The sequence below is a fragment of the Festucalex cinctus genome, chromosome 8, assembly GCF_051991245.1.
Source record: "Festucalex cinctus isolate MCC-2025b chromosome 8, RoL_Fcin_1.0, whole genome shotgun sequence".
Taxonomy (NCBI): domain Eukaryota; kingdom Metazoa; phylum Chordata; class Actinopteri; order Syngnathiformes; family Syngnathidae; genus Festucalex; species Festucalex cinctus.
This window is the reverse complement of record NC_135418.1, coordinates 12,402,692-12,426,538: the sequence shown is the minus strand read 5'-3', so window position 1 is coordinate 12,426,538 and position 23,847 is coordinate 12,402,692. Positions and strand designations below refer to the sequence as shown.

Here is a 23,847-nt window from a genome sequence, read left to right as displayed (position 1 = left end):
ATATTCAACTAAAGGTTGTAATATACAAGAACACTATTTGTTACATTTTTGGGATTTGAAATTGTGTTTGTGACTTGGATCCCGCCACGTCGCTAAGGGGCGCTACAGGGACTGTAAACACTTCCTCAATTTTTGACCCCTGAATGACATGCGAAGAAGACTCCTGTCGAGTCGCCGACTGGTTACGAGAAGTGTCGAAGATAAATGCTGCGTTGGTAATGAAATCGAAATATGTATACTGTATGCGCAAACAACTTTTCCAGTCGGCAAAACGTGCAAAAGCATCCGTTGGAACTTTTCCATTTTTTTTCATCACAAATGCCACCAGAGGTTAAGTTGCCGTGTACTATCATTTTATCTTTGTGAAATAGATCAGTTGAGAGCGTTATATGATTAAAGGTCACTGATTCGATTCCGGGTTTCGGAATGGGGTTGGTTTGCCTAATCTGTAGGGATCACCAGGTACCAGGGAGCCCCCATGGACCAAGTAGTGTAGTCCACTGACTTTAAAAATAAAATAAAATAAAATAAAATACAGCGATGGGACGCTTCCCACTTCCGGTTGAGCTTTTTGGAGACAAATGATTTTCTTTTCCAGCAGGATTAAGCACCTGCCCACAAAGCCAAAATTATACCTGTTTTAACAGCCATGGAAAAACAGCACTTGATTGGCCAGAAAACTTGCCTGACTTGAACTCCATTGGAAATTGATATTTATTGTCAAGAGGAAGCCGAGGGAACAGAAACCTTTATTGCAGATAATCTAAAGGCCGATGTCTAAGCATCTTGGTTTACATTTACAATAACATCCGAACTGTGCCAAAAGCTGAGGGTCTCCATGCCACCTTGATGCTGTAATTAATGTAATAGGAGGCCCACCTGAGGGCGTTTGATTTGGAATACATTTCTGAAGGCCAACATTTTTGTGTTTGAGCCGATAGATCCTTTTTTGTTGGTCACATGAAATATTTTAACTTGTGAAACGATTATTATTATTATTTTTTGCGTGGAAAAAAATCAAAATCAAAAGTGAAACAAATAAGGCTTGAATTCCTTTGTGTGTGGTTAACGAATATTGTAACATGCAAGATGCTTCCGTTTTTGAAACTAATTATTGAAATACATGTTGAGCCAGACATGTCGAAGTTATTTTACAGTAAATTTAATTAACATCTTGTGTTTTGTATATAATTTTCTGCTACGTACAGTTACAATTGAAAAATTAGAGGATGGTGAATGGTGGTAATATGGCCGATGCTTGTTTTTTGTCTTTTATTTTTTTATTTTTTTTTATTTCCTCATGCTAGCAATCTCTGGAATTTATGCATTGAGAAAATGTTCTTACAAGTGGCTCATTAATTACCTCTGCGTATGCCGAAATAGCTCAGTTGGGAGAGCGTTAGACTGAAGATCTAAAGGTCCCTGGTTCGATCCCGGGTTTCGGCATTTTACAATAGGCTTTTACTTGTATACTGTCATGAAGAGAAACAATTTCGCAGACGCAACTCACTCATTACTCAGGTCACCATGAAGCCATTCTATCAACACTACCGTAACCTTTCAATTAGTTCTATTTTCATAATAAATATTTTTTCCTGAAATACAAGGGAACATTTTCCTGATACTTGACAGTACAAAATGTCCATCAAATAGCTTATTGCTTTTATGCAATCACCCTTCTGCTTGCCCCTCACCCCGGGTTCAATCTTTTCTGAATCTTGAAAACCAAGTAGACGGCTAACTTTTTTTTTATATACTTGATCTTTACTTCACCTATGTACTTTCCACTCGGTCCATCGTCAAGCCACGCGCCCAAAACCAGCATAAATAACTTTTCCATGCTTTCACCCAACAGACGAGGGACAATTACGTCACCAGTCCACTAGATGGCGGCATGTCCCCGGTCTTCATTAACTGCCCTGTAACGTTTGTTTCTTTGCTTTAATAAAATGTCAAAGGTCATTGAGACTCCCTCACTGCAATAATATGTTTTTAAAAATGACCCCCATTATTTTTAAACGCAATATGGGTCAGTTTGGCTCAAAAGACAGTTAAATAACTGCCGAAATATTACGTGGCACCGGTGTTAGTCTGATCGTTTGAATGCCTCCTGTGAGTGTGACATATGTCCGTCCACAAGAAGCAAAACTATCTTTCACTTTTCGTGGTAACAGATTCAAGCTGGCAATGTACTTCCTCTGTTGTCTATTTGGATGATGCATTAAATCTATGTGTACTAAAATGCAGTCCATTTTTTTTTACCTGTGTGTTAAAGACACGTGAAGTATGCTGAATTCATGTTGAGTCAAAAACAATCCTCCCTCAAGATAAGTGTTGCCATAGCAACCACACACGTGGTTATGTGTCCTTGAGGTTCCTGACATGGGAACAATATTTATATTAAAACACCATGTGAGGAAATTCAATGCAATTTTCTGACTAATGAATAAATTATGTGCTGCGATTAACCAGGTTAACAGTCCAGGGTGTCCCAAAGTCAGCTGGGATAGGCACCAGCTCAAATGTGACCCTAATGAGGACAAGCCGCATAGAAAGTGGACATGAGGGTGCATGCAGAAAAGAGATGTTAGTGAAGTTATACTTGGGCTACCTCCTTGCATTTTGCAGCCACTCTACGTCTGTCAGCAAAAAGTATTTTCAACCAAAACAATAATGCAGACAGAGCCAGAGAAGGGATGGTCCAGAGTGTGCTTGTGTGGCTTCAGATAAAGAGACATTTGTTCAGGTTGTTGCGTAATGACCACAGGCCAGGGCTGTATGCTGACTGACACCAAGGTGAGGACATCACTGCTTTTTCATTTATTCATTAATTGGCAATACTTTTTTTTTTAAATCTCACTCAACAGAGCCTCTTTTATTGTCAGTCTTAAGGCTTTGATTGACCAAAATAATTATAATCACAAATATATTAATAATTCAACAACTCAATTTGTTCCCCTACATTTAAAAAAGGCTACAATGCTAGGCAGTCTCGCAATTTTCTCTGTTCAACTATTTATGACAGCCATTCAAGGTGTCCACGTCAACCATATCCCACTGGATTGAGATTTTTTTTTTTTTTTTTTTTTTGTATGTTAGAATACAGCTAGCAATGTGGTGTTCCCTGATTTGAACAATAGGTGGCAGTGTTACTCTGCACATTACATTGAAATAGGCGAGAAGGAGAGTGCTAAGATGGCGACTACTGAAGCCACAAGCCAGCGTAGTTCATGACACGTTCTGCTGAAGAACAACGGTTGCTGAACTCCTGATGTAGCGTGTTAAGTAAATTGCATATTTTGGTCTTCACTCTGGCCTTGTTATTTGTGTCCCAACACCACAATGTATATAAATCATATAATAACTCACTAAATGATATTGACCACACTTTGGAAAGCACACACCCTGATCGCTGATCTTAAACATAGGCTACGTACCATATGTGAAACTCAACACGTGCCGCCTGCGGAGTGACGCATATCTGACCCGAGGAGAGCCATCGTAATATGCAGCGACTCGGCTAATTGGTGTTTACTTTCCCTCCCCTTCACTTATTTTTAAAGGTGACTCAATGCAAAATGTGCATGTGGTAGAGTGGGAGCATGTGGGTTCAAAAGTCGTCAGATGACGGTCATAACAAATGTAGTAAAGGGAATCCATCTGCATATGGTATGTTTAATTAAACTAGTGGACATGATTATTGACACGGAGCGAGGAGGTAGGACTCAGACGCAGAGTGTAAGTTGGCCAACAAGGCTGCAGCTTTAATCCAATGAACCAAAAAACACCTCTCAAGGAGGGAAAAAAGGCAGAACAAAAAGAGCTCCAAACTGGAGAATAAACAAGGGCACTCAAAAACAGGGACAACTAAAGGCGCTCCGCTAGGGAGGAAAACAAGGGGCAAACTAAGGGCGCAAGACAAAGCAAGGCAAGACATCGAACAAGGACTGTGGAACAAGGACTGTGGAACAAGGACTGTGGAACAAGGACTGTGGAACAAGGACTGTGGAACAAGGACTGTGGAACAAGGACTGTGGAACAAGGACTGTGGAACAAGGACTGTGGAACAAGGACTGTGGAACAAGGACTGTGGAACAAGGACTGTGAGGACGCTTCCATGCACTGAGATGTGACACTTCGGCAACGGAGGGGAGAATGCAGGTGGCTTTTATGTCCGGGTTGATTGGGAACAGGTGGTGGTGATCATGGGCGTGGACCGGTAATCAGTGAGCTGCAGGAAGGGTAAGTGACCTGGGATGAGATGAGAGTTAGTAATTTCAAAATAAAACAGGAACCTGACTGTGACAAATAAAAGCTTGACCCGCCACTCTGGTGGCGGCGTGACAATTATGTCACATTCCCGATTTACCATCTATCTAGGGCCTAGATAGATGGTAAATCTCAGGATTAAATTGCAGAGCATCTTTGGTGCACTGACAACAAGTCAAACGCAGTGAAAATCTCATCTTGGTACTTGTCTTGTAACCTGCCAGACAACCTCTTCAAAATGATCGCCTGTGTTCAAAGTATTTCTCTATTTTCCAGCCAGACCACTGGCCACCATATTAATCCCCAACTAATCCAATTGAAGCCCGGCAGTGGAACAAGAGCAAGTGTAGCACCCAGCGACCGATTTTACATGCCAGAGTCTTTCGTCATTTGACCTTCAGGCTAAGCTGGAGCAGAGAGGGCACTCCGGGGCTAATCTGTGCCTCAGATCGTTCATTAGAGTAATTAGGAGGTCAGTGTAAATGAGCTGGGCGGGGGCGAGCGTGTGCATGGGTACCTACAACAGGAGCCCGAGGCCGTGCATTCAGACGCCTGGCCCATAGCGTCACTGACACCATCTTATATAACGCTCTAATTATGACCCGACTCCTTCGCTCTCTATCTGTGCAAGGTGTGAGCTTTCGCGTAAAACAGGATATGGCTCGTTCAGAGACGCGGTTTCAAGAATCGAATGATAACAAGACAAACAAGATGGCGTCTACAAATGAACTTGACAGACAAGCTACTGCTATCTCAAAAGCAAGCAGACTCTCAGTTGTCCATTGGTTTTGCCAAGCAACCCTTGACTAATAGGCTACCGAGAAGTAAATTAATCAGTTTGTGTTTTGACTTGGGAGGTTCAACTGCAAGCATATTTGTAAGAAAAAGAACATGATGTCTTTTCTCATGTTTGTGTACTATTCCTCAAAATGTGATTTCAATCAATGTGTTACACTGAAGCGTCGCTGGCTGATCAAATTGAATTTATGTCAATGTGTTTTGATCGCTACTGAAGTAAACAAACCAAGCTCAAGCCTTTGACTAAACGAAGATTAAAATGTCTTCATGAACTGAATTATCTCAGTTACACATCACAGGATGTTAAGCCTTATTTATTTCTTGTGTTCAACTTTGTTAAGTTGCGTTGGTCAAAACAAAAAGCGTCACTAAAGATCATTACATTGGGATCTGTTCTTGCTCGACAACATAACAATCTTGGGCCACCAAGCATGTACACAAAAACATACTAATGTTTAGCATTTGTGGTAGGATGGCATCAACAGAACTAGTCCACCCACCTTCCGTCGCGAACCATAATGGCAAAATCTGTGCATCTGTGCACACCAGAGCCAAGATTCAAACCCAGAACCAGTCCTGGAACAGTTTCCCTTATATCGAAGGTGTCCAAACTTTTCTTCCAAGGAAAAACCCAATACAGAAACATTGAATTGATTTTCCTGTTTCTGTCATTTTCGTTAAACACCGCGTTAAAAAGATTTACCATAGGCCTACTGCCAATTTGTGCAGCTCTTTCTTTTTGTCTCAGGGCAGCTTTTTAGTCACAGCATGCTGTCTGATTTCACCCCCCCTACACACACTCTTGTTTTCATAGCCAGGGGCAGCAACATCCACTGCATGCTTGCACACTAAACAGTGTGCCAGACAATGGAACAATTCTCCGTTGGCCACGGAAGGACGATCACATGTCGGACCACGCTGGCCGAGGCGGGATGCTCGTGACCTTGCGTTCTCTGCGTTTGTTTGCTTATGAAAGAGAGATGATGTGGGCGAGTTTATGCAAGTGGCATTAAATCTTAAATTACATAGCATGTGATGGGATTAGAAAGAAACATTTATGAAGTGGGGGGGGGAATGAAATGGGATTCACCCAAAAAACAAAACAAAACAAAAAACAAAAAACACCAATGCGTCTTCATAAGCAAACAGGAATGGAAAGCAGCATTTGCCACCAGTCACATCAATTTTCGAGGTTTAATATTCCTTTTGCTGAAAGGTGAATATGTCCATCAAAAGGCCCACAGAGCAAAGAATCACAAACGTTTTCAGTGAGAACTTTTCTGTCACTATATGAAATGACATGTTTCAAGTGTCACATGCAGGGTGCAACCAACATGCCCAAGCAGTGCTGGAGCACACTTGAAGGAAAGCAATTTGTGCATTTTTTCAACATCCAGTTTTAGGTGTCTATACGCAACTCTTTGACATCACTAGTAAGACTTTTCAGCATACTAGCAGAACAACTTTGTCTTACCAGCGGAGGTGTCAAAATGAATCCATTCAATCAAAACAAATATGGTGAAGTGGCATTTAGCTGTTATGCTGCACGGCACGCAAAAAGTTGCCAAACGCAAGTGAAGCCATACTCGTTTAAGATCTTTTAAGCATTAATAAAATCAATTTCAATTTAATAGATGCAATACGTATTCTAGAAATATTCGATAACAAGCTCAGTAACATTTTTTTTCCACTCCTGCTTTCCACTAGTGTATGACAATTTGAGCACAGGAGTAGCAAAACTTGGCATACTTGTGTACAACTCGTCACTTGTGAGACAAAACTGTGGATTGAACTTGGCCACCCCTGTTTTATATAATCTGGCCTACCAAGGATTTACAGAGTCCTGTAATTTTTGTGTCAGTAATGTCTTTTATTACGGAAGCGTATTATTTTATAAAAACAGAGGCATATTGCATTCACTTGGAAAAAAAAAAATCCTGTTTTTCTGACTATTTTTTGGGGGGAACTTTGTTTTTTGAGTATTTTTTTTTCTGTTTTTCTGAATATTTTTTTTCTTTTACTGAATATTTTTTTCTGTCATAAAAAAAATATTCAGAAAAACAGGGAAAAAAATATTCAGAAAAATAGAAAGAAAATTACTCAAAAAAACAGGGGGGGGAAATATTATTCCAAAAAACAACAACAACAAAAATATTCCAAAAAACAAACACCATCTTTTGCTTTTCAGAGTAATTTTTTTTTTTTTTTTTGGACTTCTGAACTCCAAGTGACTTGTTGCAGTCCACTGACCTGTATATATGACTGGATAGTGATAGCCCATACATACCAGTGCAAGCCATTGAAGTCACGGGGCGGCCATCTTGTTACTCCCACGTTGCGAGAAAAAAAATACTCAAAAAAACAAGGCTCCCCCCCAAAAAATAGTTTTTGTTTTTTTTTCAAGTGAATGCAATACGCTTCCGTATTTCAAATACTCATGACATTTTCTTAACCTTATATATATGAATGACCTGGACTTTCTGTCCATTTCAAAAAGCAATACCATCACCTGTCATTCGACTAGTTTGTTGAGCTCTCTTACTAGTGAGGCCAAAGAGCACACTATAGTACATGGACCTATAACCTGGATATGACAGATATAGAATATGCATGGTGGAAGTGAAAGGAAGATGCCGTGTCCCCAAATTATTTTACACATTATTGCCTTGCCGCCTGTCGCCATGGTGATATTTTTTACCCGCTGTTACGCAACTGCTCCACTTGCACCAGAGGTAACCCTTACAAAGCAATGGGCCACGAGATGGCACACACACACGCACACACGCACACACAGAGGTGTGTGATGGCACCACAGAGGTTTTCGGTGTGTGGCGTAACATACATTTGCATGCCCACTGACCCTGACACACGGAGCATATGATGACAAAATGGGGTCATTTTGATGGGTGAAAACAGCCCAGTGACCCTGCTGAGGCTGTTACATAACGTGTGCAGTCCCCACCACCCCCACACCTCCCAGTTTTTCAGCCGGAAGTCGAGTGGAGCTTATCTCCTGCATCTCGCATCCTCTCGTCTGACATTCTCACTATTCCACTTGCACAAAAAAACGTCCTATGCTTGCCCCGCAATTGGGACTTGCAGCTCTCAATGTCGTGGTCACGGTGACATTGTGCTTCTGAAAGAAGGATTTGAAAGTACCCGTAAAAGCTGACAATCCACTGTCCTGACCGACTTGAGGAGCTTAAAGTGTATGTCATCTCGGTTAAGACTTCTGATGGGATACAGTGATTTTTTTTTTTTTTTTTTTTTTTTTACCTCTATTGTCAGGTCCTATGAGAATAAACGCCGTCCACACACAAACATCATCACCGCAATTTTGACTAAATTCATTTGTTTGTTCTAAAGGGCAGCACGGTGACCTAGCGTGCATCTGTCTCTGAATTGTAAAGTTCAGAGTTCCATTTCCGGCTCTCTTGCATGGATGTTTGGTAACGGTACATATATTAATTCGTATTTGTTTTACCTTCATACAAAATTGAATGAATGGAATGGAAGTTTTAAAAAAAAAACATTTTTTTAGCACAATACTGTAATTCTGACTGTTCAAATTTTACAGTAGCCCAGCATTTGCTAGCATCCCTCATTTGCACTTCTTAAGACATGATCCTCCTCAGTCTTAAAAAGGCAATTTGAATGTGTGTGATTATGTTTAAAACTCTTTCACTCCCAGCCATTTTCACAGGAACAATCCCGTTCGCTCCTGGCTGTTTTACTGGATTTTGACTGATTTCGCAAGGCCCACAGAATATTGTGTTCTATTGCTATAAAAGCATGGAAGCTATCAAAAGAAAGATTAAAGTTTCTTTTTTCATCAGGAAAAAAGGTACGTCTCTATCTGTTACCGTTTTGCAGCAGTTAGCATTAGAAGAGAGCTAAGTTTCATCAGTTTTCACAAATCTATTCAAAATTTTGAGTAATTTAGCTTTTTTTCTACATGGCTCTGGTTGATCTCCTTTGCTCTCCTGCCACCTGCTGGCCGTTTGTGTAATAACTACCATTTCTGCAACCGTTCTTTGCAGTTGACAGGCTGCATCAAAGCCTTCTGTATGCTCTAACATAAAAAAATAATAATAATAATAATAAAAAAAAAAAACAACCAAACAAACAAACAAAAAAACGTATAAATACGTCTTTGGGAGACTTAAAACATAAAAAAAACATATTTACACGTTATTGGGAGCAAATGAGTTTAAAAAAAAAAGATGAAAGTATGAGTTCAGAAGTTGATATTCATGGTAATGAGCATGCAGTTGTTGACAACTTGGGTTGACTTTGCAGAACAGAGGGTTGTTGTTGCTCCGTATACTCAGACTGGTTAGAGGCGACCAGAACTGGCTGGAAGATCCTCACGCTGTCGTCATCCTCTGTCTAGCAGAAGAAGCTTGTATCTCACATACTGTATGACATCATCGCTGATGCTCCAGACACTAATTTCTTGAGGGTGAAGGAGTAAAACAAATCTTTGGATATGTTGGAACTAGCGTTAATTCCGTCAACGAAAACTAAGCAAAAACAATTTTGTCATCACACATTTTTCACCGGACTAAAACTAGACTAGACTAGACTAAAACTCTCATTAATAGACAATAACTGGGACTAAATCAGTATGCATTTTCATCGACGAATTAAGACGAGACGAAAATGTACTTCACTTAATAAAAACTGGACTAAAATTTATGGACATTTTAGTTCATGAACGAAAACAAGACGAAAATTATGATTTTGTAAAATCTTGTCTCTGCTAATCTGTCACTTAGACATAGTGACACACCCCCTTTCAAATCTGCAGCTAGTGAACGCAACATGCACAGACACACAGGACAGACAGGACTGTCACGGTAAGTAGGAGATTGTGGACCCAAATTGAGGAGACGGATCAGATGACGGGAATGGGAAATTTAGGGTGATTTATTAACAACCAGGCAAGAAAAACAAAACGTGACGTGACGTGACGTGACGCGACGCGACGCGACGCGACGCGACGCGACGTGACGTGACGATTGGTCACACAGTGGGAAGGGAAGACACACTAAGGTGGCCATGGTTTGACATAATGAGACAAGGGAAGAAACGAGGAACACATGACAAAACACCAACCACAGACAAACGCACCCAAAAACACCAAAAGAAAACAAAATCCCAACCCCACAGAACCAAAACATGACAAGGACAGGAGGTGGATTCACAGGAAAAAGTTAAAAAAAAAAAAAGTAACATTAATCCAACTGCGATAAAGTTCCAACAATAATCCAACAATAATGTTAATCTGACTGCTAACTAATGCTGGCTAATTTACTAGTTCATAGCATGGAGCCATAGCCACTTGTTGATATACTGTCATTGTGTATCAAGTTGTTTTCATTAAAAAGATGAGAGAAAATTTTATGTGAAATAGCTTTAGTTCCAAAATGTTCAACATTATGTTCTGTCAAAAAAAAATAAAAAATTACAGGTCTTAAATGATTGTCCTGACTAAAACTAGACTAAAACATTGACGGTTTTTGTTGACTTAAACCAGACGAAAAAAATGATGTTTTCTTAGACTAAAATAAAGACTAAAAGGAAAAAAGAGATTAGGTTGACTAACTATGATAAAAACTAACAAGCATGATTGAGACTGGACTAAAACTGAGACTAAATTTAAAAATGGCGGATAAAATTAACACTAGTTGGAACATACAGTAGCTATGAAACATCTCATAGGCCAAATCATGATCTCAAATGTATAATACTATGTATTTATTTTAAATAAATAATTTAATATGTGTAATGAAAGTATTTTAGATAAAACCATCTGAATAACAGCTTTCAGGAAAATAATAAAAACATAATTTGATCCTTAAAAATCTTTTTGACATCTGAAGCAAACAGTGCTGCAGAGAAAACAACATTTTATTTCTGCACGCAACAAAAATATTTTTAACTCGGAAAAAAGACACATGGTTGAAAATATGTCTATAATCGCCGAGTATTTATTTTTTTTCAATCTGGTTAATGTGATAACTTCATCACCAGTGACAGACATGCCAACAGTAAAATGTCAATTTCATCTTCATACACGATTGTAAGATATTATCTGTGACACGTAAGGGGTTTGTTTTTAATGTAGTTCATGTAGCATGTACATTACTTTCTTCATGGGATTCTTCGTGGGTCGGAGTTGTCAATCTTGGCACCAGGGGTCGCACATCCTCAGCTGCGCCTTGTCTGTTTTGAGCGACAAGTTGGGTGCATGTTGATTTGTGCTGAAAAAAAATATGTTGCCAAGTTTGTATATCTTACAGCAAATAAACAGTGAAAAAATGTCACAAGATCTCTACGATCTTTAAATTTAGAATGACATTAAAAAAAAAAAAACGAACAAACTAAACTAAAAATGAATTGAAATTCAACACTCATTATTTTATTATTATTATTTTTGTTAGAAAGTTTTTACCAGCTAAAATGTTATTCAAAGAGGTTGGATGCAGCAGGAACCTGAAGTCGTCAACCATCGAGCTGGGGATGCCTACATGTTTTAAGTTGCAGTTTTGTCATATTTCCAATTTGTGGTGATATTAATGAATCTTCCCTCATGCGCTCACACTTCCTTACCTCATAAATACACGCAGCTATCAACGCTGCATTCTGGACCCAGAAATGAAATGTGATAGTAGCAAATTTAGATTTGAATATGAGCAGCAAACACACAACGTTAGCACATACCAAAGACTTTTAATTTTTCCCCATGGACAAAAAAACAAACAAACAAACAAACAAAAAAAAAACAGATATGGAACATTGAATTATCCAAACAGGTCATAACAATATTAATGAATATCATTATTTTAATAACATGGAATGTAGTAGTCTCCCTTTTTATATTTGGAGAATTTGTTTACTCAATTGGATTGGTCCAACAAATAAATATGTCTAACATTTATATGAATATAGTCACTGTAGACTTCTATTGACATACAAATGCAGTATAACTCAAATAAGCTTGTCCCAACACACGCTCGCCCCAGCTGAATGTGTTTAAGTGCATGTACAGTTTGTGTGTGCAAAGTCTTGATACGCTCTTTGGAAATGGAAACAATTATTCCACTTTCTTTTGCAAGTCACCCTTTTTTGAGTCTTGTTAATAAAGCACAATGACAAAAGCGACATCTGCTGTGTTACGCAAACCTGAAAACAGACAACAGGACAAAACATAGCCAAGCACCCAACAAACGGAAGTGGACTTGTAGCCCAGATGGCGTCACAAAAAGGGTGCGTTCAGAATCATTCATTCATTTCATTTGTGTTGTGATGTGGTGGTCTATTTATCCATCCATCCATTTTCTTAACCGCTTATTCCCCACAAGGGTTGCTGGAGCCCATCCCAGCTGGCTTCATGCAGTAGGCGGGGTACACCCTGAACTGGTTGCCAGCCAATCGCAGGGCACACAAACAACCATCCACATTCACAAGCACACCTAGGGACAATTCGGAGCGCCCAATTAACCTGCCATGCATGTCTTTGGAATGTGGGAGGAGACCGGAGTACCCGGAGAAGACCCACGCAGGCACAGGGAGAACATGCAAACTCCACCCAGGAAGGCCGGAACCTGGAGTCCACGTAAAATTATCCAATTTCACACAATTGTTGCAAAATTATTATTTCTTAACTACACATAATGTATCTTTGATTGTCTTACAGTACATGAAATTCCTCTAGATGGCAGGATTTTCATAATTCACCTGTGCAGATTTCTATGACATGGTAACGGATGCACCAGAACTCTTTTTGTTGGTAAAATTGCGTGTTTGTGTGAGTTGTCTTGTTTTCCAAAAACGTCTAAAAATAATTGGGCAATTATATTATTAGGCTAACATATATGCCTTGGCTCAATAAAAGTTGAAAAAAAAAAACTGATATAGAGGATAACTTATACTCACTACAATAGGGCTAAACTAAAAAAAAATGAATAATTGACATCAAATTGAATCATGAAACCACGAATCAATTATTTTAATATATCTCTTTTTGCCATAAATTTTTAAGAAAATGTAATTTTAAAGGCCATTTTTTGTATCTCTGTTTTCTTGAAATTTGCTGTTCAGATTAAAGTATTTTTCTTACATTTATGAAAAACATGACTCATTTCACAAAAAGCTTTTAATTTATATTTACAATTATTTAATTAGAATTATGAAATAGTTTTCATTTCATCCTTGCTGATGTCAATGTTTGTGTAACACGTAAGTGATTATATGTTATTTTCATTAAAATGACTCATTAAACAATTTTCAGCAGTGACAAGTTAATATTTTGTCCAGAATTAATTTGATAACTTCATTATTTTTCATGTACAATGAATACCTTTAAAAAGTAATTTTTCTACTTGCTGTCGACTGATGATGACATCACCCGTGCTGAGGAAGTTGGTAACGGCCAATCATGGCTCACCCGTTTTCTGGGTTTGGTCAGTAAACTGAGCTATGATTGGTCGTTACCTACTTCCTCAGCACGGGTGATGTCATCATCAGTCGACAGCAAGTAGAAAAAATAATTTTTAAAGGTATATTTAAAGGAAAAATAATGAAGTTACTGCATTAATTATAGACAAAATATTATCTTTTTACTGCTGAAAATGGCTCAGTGAGTCAAGTATCCCTTTAATAAAATAAATCATTTAAACAGTTAGTGCCTCCGCAAAACGTAATTTGGAATTTCATGTTTGTGGAGATTGATGAGAATCGATACCCAGCCCCACACTGCACTTTCGAACAGCACCACAAAATGGTGAACACACTATATAGGGCATGATATAGCAGATAGGGAGTGATTCTGAACACAGCCTTAATGTCTGATGATGATTGTCCCAAAAAGCGTTCAGCGTCTACCCCGAGCTGTGGTTGTACAGCTCGGAGATGATGGTGATCAGATTCTGCAGGCCGAAGATGTACCCGGTGTCCTGGCCTTCATGCACCACGCTGTCCTCGCGGTAATGTCTGCAGGTGGTGTGGGCAAAATCGATCATCCGCACGTCCACCACTGGGCTGCGTGTGCCTGAGTGCGACACACAGCTGCTGCTGTCATCACCAGAAATGCGGGGCAAATCAAGCGCACCCGCCACCCCCGCGTCTTCCTCCCCCTCCGTTTCCACTCGGGCTCCCGCCTGCTCCTCGTCTTCGTCCTCCTCCTCTTCATCCTCTTCCGAGAGGCCGCCCTCGGCGCGTCGGCGCGTGTGCTTGCGGTGCGGCGCCCCATCGTAGATGATGAGCAGCGAGCTGGAGTAGAAGCGGTAGGACTCGCAGGCTTCCAGGGCGGCCTGCATGTCCCGGAGCCTGCGCAGCACCGGCGACAGGAGTTCGTGACGCAGGCGGCGCCCGCTGTGAAAGAACTGGACCAGAGCCTCCTTGAAGTCCGAGCGGGTGAGCTTGCGGCCGTGGTATTTGTTCATGAACATCAGCTGGCCTGTGTCAGATTGATACACCTGGTGGAATGCACAAAATGGTCGAACTGTTAGTAAGTGCTATGCCATCCGAATCATCTTTTAAATACTGCACAAAAGTCAACCAGGAGTCTATTTACTTTTTTTATTTTTTATTTTTTTATTTCACTGACAGATGGTCCAAGCCATTTGAAGACGAGGTTGTTTGTTTCTTTGGTACAGCAAGAATGTTCATGGGTCAGCGTGGCCATGCCTTTTAAATAATTATTTCGGTGACTATTGGAAAGTCCCTAAAATGGAATAATTGGGTTGGATATAAATTGTGTAAAAATTAGACATTTACTCCCCACTTAGCCTCTTGTGTGACCCGCTGGATTACTATTTTTTTAGACCAGTCATCCATTTTCTAAACTGCTTATCCTGTTGAGGGTTGCGGCTAGCAGGAAAGCCTATACATAAGAAATAATAAGAAAAAGAAAGTTTCGAGCATCTTAAACCTTAACACGGGTCAATTTGACAACATCACAACGTAATGAGCCGATAGACATCATGTCGTCACATGACTTCCTCTAAACAGTGAAACATGCCGTATGAAAATTACTAAAAAACTAGCCACCAGAGGGTACTAGAACTGCACAAATGGAAATCAACTTGACTTTTTTTTTTTTTTCTTAAAGATGTGCTGCTTTTAATATCGTGACATGACGACGACGATATATTGTGGCAATTTTAATATCGCAATATCACGATATTGCTGTTATCGTTATATCCCTAATACATATATGCGTGTACAAGTCCATGCGTCTGGTTTGCAACCCACTGGAAATACACAATGCATTATGACGTTACTTGTGCAACACCATTTATTTTCATCTTTTAACACTTTTGGGTATTTGTAAAACTCTGAACAAATAAATAAATGAAGACAAATATGGAACAATTATAAACCTACTGAATGAATTTTGCAGCAGTATCCCAACTGAAAATAATTATTGATAGAACACATTATGTTACTGCTGGTGACTGGTGAGTGCATCTCCTTTATGAAGGTACCTGCATGCCACAGAGTCGAACTCCTATGGAGGCTGATGTGCTCTGCTGGCACTTGCGGATCTGCACGGCCTTCTTCTCCTCTGAGGCGTCATCGCCGTGCTGCCGCGTGCCCATCTTCAGGTCCAACACGCATGGCACTCTGTGCTGCCACGTAAGGTTCTCCAACAGGATGAATTCTGGCACAATAGAGTCAAGGGAGAGTGCATCCTCAAAGGGGGTTGACTAGTTTGTTGAGCGGAAATTTGCACTGTTTGCTTGTGTACCAAAAATAAATAAATAAATAAATCATCCTGATAAAGGCTTTTTGGGGCAAACGTGCCCAGCTGTGACTTTCCATTGTTGTGTCTTGTGTGAGTGACAAGGTCACACATATCAAGTGACAAACGGGTGCGCTTGCGTAAGGTGACACCAAAGGACAAAGACATTGATAGTCGAATATTGTGTTAGGCAGTCAGCCTTAAGCCTTTGCCAGGCCATTGTGTGTCTGCGTGTGCTATAAAAAGCGGGCTGTCACGAGTCATTTTCATTAACACATTTGTCATTTGTGACATATCAAAAGGATACTGTATTGATTGCGGTGTTTGGCGTTGTCCTTCATCCTCTGTAGGTGCTGCTGGTGACACTTGAGGCTCCAAGGGTTGTGTTGGAGCTGCGGGACAGCATTATTGTGGCTGCGTTCCAGGCGGTAGTACAGCACCTCGGCCTGCTGCACCCACTCCAGCTCCACATCCTCCTGCAGCTTGTGAGCACTAGATGGCGGAGGAGAAATTGAATACTCAGCATCCATTTCAAATACCCATTTACAGTGACTTCAACACTCATGAGATTCTTTCACATGCAGATCCTGTGAAATCGTTGCATCAGCGCTGTAAAAGGACACCTGCATTTATCCACATCGGGAAACTGTGCGCGCCTTCACAGCGACTTGATATCCCGCAATCAGATGAGATGAGTCATAAGTGACACCATCAGCAAGTGTAACAGAAGGTGTTAATTGCTTTTCAACACAACAAACCAGGAGAAACAAGTCACAGGTGTTCAACTTCGCACTACAGGCCCTGCATGGCAGAATCATCAGCATCCTGTTACCACTCTGAGACAGTGAACCCGAACATATTCACAGCTCAGCAATTACAAATTCACCTATCTGCAGATTTAAAAAAATATATGACTCTATACTTTGTAATTTGATGAAAATATCACCTATTCAATGTGAAAATCCATATTGAATGTTTACCGGTATTTTTTTAAGAATTTTAGAGTTTCAAATCCCTCCCCAATTGCATTTAAATGGGCATCAATTATGCGGATTTTTCGCTATCCATGGGCCAGCCTGGTTCACTCTACATGGAGAACTGTCAGATCAACTTTGTCCTCGGGTAGCGCATTAGCCTAGTGGTTAGCATGTCTTCTCACAGTTCTGTGGTTCATGGTTCAAATCTCACCCTTGGCACTCCTGTGTAACATTAGCAACTTCTCCATGTGCTTGTGGACTTTCTGCAAAAACTCAATCTGATTCCCAAAACATGTATGTTAGAATTTCCATATGTGTAAATGTGATTATGAATGATTTTTGTCCCATTATTGGCTGGCAACTAGTTAAGGGTGTACTAGGCCCAAAGTTAGCTAGTATAGACTCTAGCTCACCTAAAGAAAATTGACGGACTGACTTTGTCGTCCCATTCCATTCTTCAGAACAACAGGACAGCAAAAGACAAAAAAAAAACAGCATTTAGTGTAAAATGGCGATGAATTCATCCTTCAATTTAGCCTCAATGCTGTTTATGTAGCGTGACAACTAAATGATAAATGGACGGAACTAACATAGCACTTTCTACACCATATGGTGCTCAAAGCGGGCGCTGCCAGGACCCTCTGGCACAAGCTAGGCTTCAGCGTTTAATATAAAGTCAGCTGAGATTGAGATGATAATAGCTGTTGTTAGCTTGGTAGCCTGATAACAAAGAAAGACAGTGTAAGTTTAGCCCCTTTTAAACAGTCATTTACACTTTTAAAACATTTTACTTATAATTTCACACTAAAAGTGCTGTTAGTAATGTGTTGCTAGCATGTTAATGAACAATTTATAAATTTATAGTTTAAATTCACACCTGAAGACAATTTTCTGTTATACTGTATATTGTATGTTGTTAAACATTAACCAAAAAAAAAAACATTCAAGAGGTTTAAATGTCACATGATTTAGAAAACGAAAACAGGTGCTAACATGTTGCTGCTAGCCCGCTAACAAGCAAGTAATTTGTCAACTTTTCACATTTCTTCTTAAAGATTTTTCTAAAAAGTAATGAATATTTTGATGCTCTGCCACCCGTTCACATCTAAGGTTAAGAAAAACAAACAAACAAAACAAAAAAAACTTTTAGAGGCAGTATAAAAAAAACACAACCCTTCATTCACAACCCTCTGTACTTTTGATGTAAATGACATTCTTTAGGCAGCATGTCGAATAGGTGTATTTGCATTGACGAATACATAATCTGCCATTTGCCTATGACTACTTCAATCTGCTAAAAGCAGCTTCGCCTCTGCCGTGAAAATGTTTTTGCTTTTCACCTCTTATCTTTGCGTGAGTGGCGGCTTCGTCCCTCTTTACTCAGGTTTTCGCTCTCCACAAGCGGCGATGGCGCCGTCACGTTGCCCCACTTGACCATCTTGCTCTTGGGCTCGCTGTCGGCCGAGGGGTCCTTGTTCTCCAGGTCAGCCGCCGGGTCGCTGTGGAGGGGGTAGGCGATGAGGCAGAGGTTCCCTTCTTCATCCTCCTCAAAACTCACGGACACCACCCCTGATAAAAGATGGACATGATGTCATTCCAGGCAATGTTATGTGGAATACAAGTCGCAAAAATAAACCACATTGCAGTTATTTGTGTTTTATTTAGGGTAATATGCTCTAAAGCAAGAAAAGAGGAAGTATGAGATAATGTCAAATATTAATTCTGATACAAGCAGAGTCCAAACACATAAGACACAAAACTACAAAAGTGTTGTTTCAATAACATATATTACATAGCCCACAATGGCAGTCAATGTACAGTGTGTATACACAGAAAGTATTTTACTGCAAAACAGCAAAGGTCCTTCAGAGAAAATTAAGAATAAATAATAATAAAGCAATTCTAGACAGTCCCAACATTTACTCTTTGCAATGACAAAGTAGGCGAGTTGAAGGACAGGGGGAATGAGAAAGGGCGTGAGAATAAAGATAAGGTAGAAAAGATGCTGACAGAGAACCAACCAATGCTGGCAAAGCAACAAAACAGACGGCGAAGATGTTGCGAATTTTTTCCCACCCTTTTGTGGTCACGTAATTCCTTTGTTTCTGACTGTCAACACTTTTTGTTGGAAAAAGCAAGTGTGGTTTAGGAAGAAGAAAGTGGTCGTTTACATTGGGAACAATTTTTGTTGTGTTAGGTCTGACAGCTGTTTTTTAACTCATTGTTGGGTGCAGAAGCCAAAAAACAGATTTCAGTTTTTCTCTATCACGTTAAGTTTTTAAACATAGATCCCTTGTCTTAAAATGAAAATACTGTACTTGACATATATGTGCTTGTTTAAAAAATAAATAAATAAAAAAATCAAATATTGATATAAAATGGAATATAAAAGAAACAGGCATAGCTGAAACGTTTAACACTACTGTATTATGTTTATACTCTGCTAGTTTTCTGTTCCCAGATATTGACAGACTATTCGGAGTTGCACACACCTCTCACCACACCAGCTGTACAACCAAGTTGCCACGTCGCTTTAGGTAAGTCCAATTGTAATCATGACTCCTTACTACAGCCTTACTACTGCTAATCAGTGGAATTTTGCTTATCTGGAGGATAAGCTGTAGAGGAATAAAAACTGACTGCAAATTTGGAATCGGGAATGCCAATTTTAGTTTTAATCAGCATAAAAAAATCTAACTAAACATTTTTTTCCCCTTCCAAATTGTTTCCCAGTTATATTTTACTTCATAATGGGGACAAAGGTGTCAGCTGTAGTGGCCTGGAGGCATGGGAATGCTTATGAAAAGTAGCAAGTAGACTGCTTCTTAGAAGTGTGACGATTCGTACTTGCTGTCTGCCAGTTAATAAATAAATAAATAAATAAATAAATAAATAAATAAATAAAACTGGCAGAGCTTGCTTGCGGGACAAATGGCAGGTTCACGTAAGACTGATGTGTTAAACCAGTCCTACAGCACTGTTTACAAAAGTCGCTCATCAGAAGCTAAAGCAGCTGTGTCAGCCCAACTTTTGTGACGTTATACTCTCCAGATGACTTTATGACCCCAGTGTGTACTGGAACAAGGAGGCAGCTTATATCTATTTCATGTGCTGGCTGGCTGCTTGCCAGGAAACAACCAGACATCCCCTCCCCACCTCTTCTCACCTGACTTACCTGTGCAAATACAAGCAAACACAAACGCGACACCATGTACCTCCTGTTTGCTGTTGCTTGCATTTTTCTTCTGCTACTGCAGCGCCGCCCTGTGGCGCTATGTGTAAAAAAAAAATCCCTTTCATTTTGCAGCGGTAAACAAAACACAAGGGAAGAAGTGACAGTGATTACTTTACCTCTGTACTGGGGGGTGAACCTTCTCATCTCGGCGGGCAGGCTTTTGTAGAATTGATGCTCGCGGGGGATGAGGGGCTTGCAGATTGTTTGCTCTCCAAAGCGCAGGACGCAAGAATGCCCCCCCACCTGGTGGATGAAGGGCTCAAGTATGACCCCTTTGTCCATGTAGCACTGCGGGTGCTGCTGCTGTTGCTGCATTATCTTCTGCTTCTGGATCTCTGCATCCTTGGCTTCTTGGGCCTGAGCCTCGACAGCCGGACTCATCCTCCTCGGGCCCTGGCCACACTTCGGCGGGCATTAGCCTCCTCACGCACGCACGCACAATGCGACGCGCACGAAGATCACGCACTGCGGATGTGCACAGAAAAAGCGCAGTCTTTTGGTGGATTGTGCAAGCTAGCGATTGTTATTGTCTCCTTGAGGCCGTTGCTGTGCAGATGACCTGCTTCTCCTGAGCAGCCGAGGACGATGCTCATCAAAATAAAGTGAATGGGGTGGCACTAGAGGAGAAAGGGATGAAAATGCTCAGACTTCAATAGCTATAAATTCCCTTTTGCCTCCGTTTCCGGCAAAGCATGTAGCTAAACGAGCGATTATAGGCTGCCAACGCGGACAGATCCCGTTTGTGACTCCGAGGCAGACTCAAGGATTAGTGACAGCAGAGAGGCTGCGCTCGCCACTTGAAAAGCTCTCAACAGACTGACACAAGCCCCGCCCCTTCACGAGAAACCCACCAATCAAGACAGTCCAAAGCAAGAGGTTGGGTGGCAACCCCAGTGAGGAGAGGTAGCACAAGGAAAAAGGGAGGGGCTATTTAGGGAGCAAGAGGAAAAATAACAACAAGGGTGGGGGCGGGGCCAAACTCAGCTGCGTGACAGAGGGTTTGAACAGCCTGACAGATGACAGGCAACATTTTTGAAGTCAAGGCGAGGGGTGGAAGAGGTAAAAAACAATCTTAGTGTAGGCTGGTTTCCATGAAGTCAACAGCAGTACAGCCAATTCTAGGAACCAAACTTTTGAATGTTTTGAGTTGCTTGGTAAATTTCAGTTTCAAGCCATCAAAGGAACAATTATGCTACTAATGTGAAGTGGGCAAGCATGACCAAAGTCGTTTCACTATCAAGTATTAACTTTATTGAATAGAACAGTCAAACATACAAATACAAAATGAGAACACTCGATGTCAGCTGTATCTGGTATGACAAGCATTTTGCCTCACACAGTGACTCCTTTGCATAGAGTTGATCAGGTTGTTATCATCCGTGAAGAGAACAGCTCTCCAATGTGCCAGACGCCATCCAATGTGAGGGTTGGTCCACCAAGTTACTTAAGCTGACAAACTCAGTCGAGACCCCGATGAGGATGTTGAGCATGCAGATGAACTTCCCTGAGATGGTTTCTGTCTGTTTGTATAGAAATTATTCGGTTTACGGTAGAGAAATGAACATTCAATTCGGGCAACAGCTCTCGTGGACATTCCGCAGTCAACATGACAACTTTCAACATCAGTGGAATTATGCAATGACTTTGTAGTTCCCAGTGGTGTAAACTATGCTGCATATTTGTATTGCCTAAATGTATTTGTTTATTCCCTTTCCAACTGTCAATAAGATATCCATTATGTGTTCATTAAACATGAAATCACTCGCCTTAACAATACTTTTTGTTTATTTTGAGCATAGTACAGAAAGTGATCCATCCATCCATCCATCCATCTTCTTGACCGCTTATTCCTCACAAGGGTCGCAGTGAGTGCTGGAGCCTATCTCAGCTGGCTTTGGGCAGTAGGCGGGGTACACCCTGGACTGGTTGCCAGCCAATCGCAGGGCACAGAAAGTGATAGAATATGTTAAAGTGACTAATTAAGAACAGGATGTGGTGAGGCACGTATGTATCGGGTGAGGAGACTGCTGCCAAGAGTAAGACCTTGTTCTGTGACCACAGTGGAAACTTAAATCCTCATCTCACAGGCTCCTACCTTGTCTTGACACAGATTATGAGCTGGCAAAATAACATGGGATTAAACGATTACTCACTGCTGTCTTCATTCAAAGGCATCCCTTTCCATGACCGATAGATAAAGCGTGACTGTGACTGAAATATGGCGACGGAATATTTAACAGTTGTTTATGCATACCAAGAAACCCTTGGGCTTTTCCTGGTGCATGTGCATGTATGCATACTGTACATTAAAGTTGGCCTGGCAGAGCAGAGAATAGAGCCAGAAAGATCGGCACTAATCTTTCTAATCCGGCCTCGTGGAACACAAGAAAAAAATAGACTGTGACAAACAAGTAAAAAATAGCCTGGAAGTCACACTTGAACTACTTACGTTTAAGCTTTTTAATTGTGGACAAAGAGATGGGGCAGCCCTTGTGACTCCTAGGCTTGGTTCCACATACCATAAATCTTCACTGCTACAATATCTTTCATCAGTGAGCTCACAAATATTGACCTTGGCTGCATGGCCTCATGTCAACAAGAACACAATACATGCGCTGTCAGTCAATACAGAGATGTCAACTGTGAGGAGTAAGCGGTTAAGAAAATGGTTGTATATATATATATATCCATGCATCCATCCATCTTCTTCCGCTTATCCGGGGTCGGGTCGCGGGGGCAGCAGCTTCAGGAGGGAAACCCAGACTTCCCTCTCCCCAGCCACTTCAACCAGCTCCTCCGGCGGGATCCCAAGGCGTTCCCAGGCCAGCCGAGAGACATAGTCTCTCCAGCGTGTCCTGGGTCGACCCCGGGGCCTCCCGCCGGTGGGACATGCCCGGAACACCTCCCCAGGGAGGCGTCCAGGAGGCATCCGAACCAGATGCCCGAGCCACCTCAGCTGGCTCCTCTCAACGCGGAGGAGCAGCGGCTCTACTCTGAGTCCCTCCCGGATGGCCGAGCTTCTCACCCTATCTCTAAGGGAGAGCCCGGACACCCTGCGGAGGAAAGTCATTTCGGCCGCTTGTATCCGGGATCTCGTTCTTTCGGTCACGACCCACAGCTCGTGACCATAGGTGAGGGTTGGAACGTAGATCGACCGGTAAATCGAGAGCTTTGCCTTTTGGCTCAGCTCCTTCTTCACCACGAGGGACCGATACAGAGTCCGCATTACTGCAGACGCTGCACCAATCCGCCTGTCGATCTCTCGCTCCATCCTACCCTCACTCGTGAATAAGACCCCAAGATACTTGAACTCCTCTACTTGGGGCAGGACCTCATCCCCGACCCGGAGAGGACACGCCACCCTTTTCCGACTGAGGACCATGGTCTCGGATTTGGAGGTGCTGATCTTCATCCCAACCGCTTCACACTCGGCTGCGAACCGCTCCAGTGAGAGTTGGAGATCCCGGCCTGATGGAGCCAACAGCACCACATCATCTGCAAAAAGCAGAGATGCAATGCTGAGGTCACCAAACCGGAACCCCTCAACGCCTTGGCTGCGCCTAGAAATTCTGTCCATAAAAATTAGGAACAGAATCGGTGACAAAGGGCAACCTTGGCGGAGTCCAACCCTCACTGGAAACAAATCCGACTTACTGCCGGCAATGCGGACCAGACTCTGGCAACGGTCGTACAGGGACCGAACAGCCCGTATCAGGGGGCCCGGTACCCCGTACTCCCGAAGCACCCCCCACAGGATTCCCCGAGGGACACGGTCGAACGCCTTCTCCAAATCCACAAAACACATGTGGACTGGTTGG

The 23,847-nt window shown here is 41.5% G+C and overlaps 1 protein-coding gene and 1 non-coding gene across 2 annotated transcripts; one reads left to right on the top strand and one right to left on the bottom strand.

The window, feature by feature from the left end:
* The first annotated feature begins 1,373 nt into the window (after positions 1 to 1,373).
* On the top strand, positions 1,374 to 1,446 carry trnaf-gaa (transfer RNA phenylalanine (anticodon GAA)). Its single transcript has one exon. It is a non-coding gene; the product is annotated as a tRNA-Phe (tRNA).
* Positions 1,447 to 11,782: 10,336 nt separating this feature from the next.
* LOC144023793 (inositol hexakisphosphate kinase 2-like) lies at positions 11,783 to 20,825 on the bottom strand. Its single transcript, XM_077529658.1, has 5 exons — positions 20,146 to 20,825; positions 18,135 to 18,363; positions 16,125 to 16,309; positions 15,561 to 15,736; positions 11,783 to 14,549 (listed from the first exon to the last, which is right to left on the bottom strand). Exons 1-5 carry the CDS (start codon positions 20,408 to 20,410, stop codon positions 13,953 to 13,955), a joined length of 1,452 nt encoding a protein of 483 aa, XP_077385784.1. The 5' UTR covers positions 20,411 to 20,825; the 3' UTR covers positions 11,783 to 13,952.
* Between the last annotated feature and the right edge of the window lie 3,022 nt (positions 20,826 to 23,847).

Bases quoted from the DNA above. Each gene is read 5' to 3' on its own strand.
- LOC144023793 (XM_077529658.1), bottom strand. From the start codon at position 20,410: ATGAGTCCGGCTGTCGAGGCTCAGGCCCAAGAAGCCAAGGATGCAGAG. The intron at 18,364-20,145 runs GTAAAGTAATCA...ATCTTTTATCAG, and splicing joins GTTCACCCCCCAGTACAGAG to GGGTGGTGTCCGTGAGTTTT. The intron at 16,310-18,134 runs GTGAAAAGCAAA...TCCGCCATCTAG, and splicing joins CACTCACGCAAAGATAAGAG to TGCTCACAAGCTGCAGGAGG.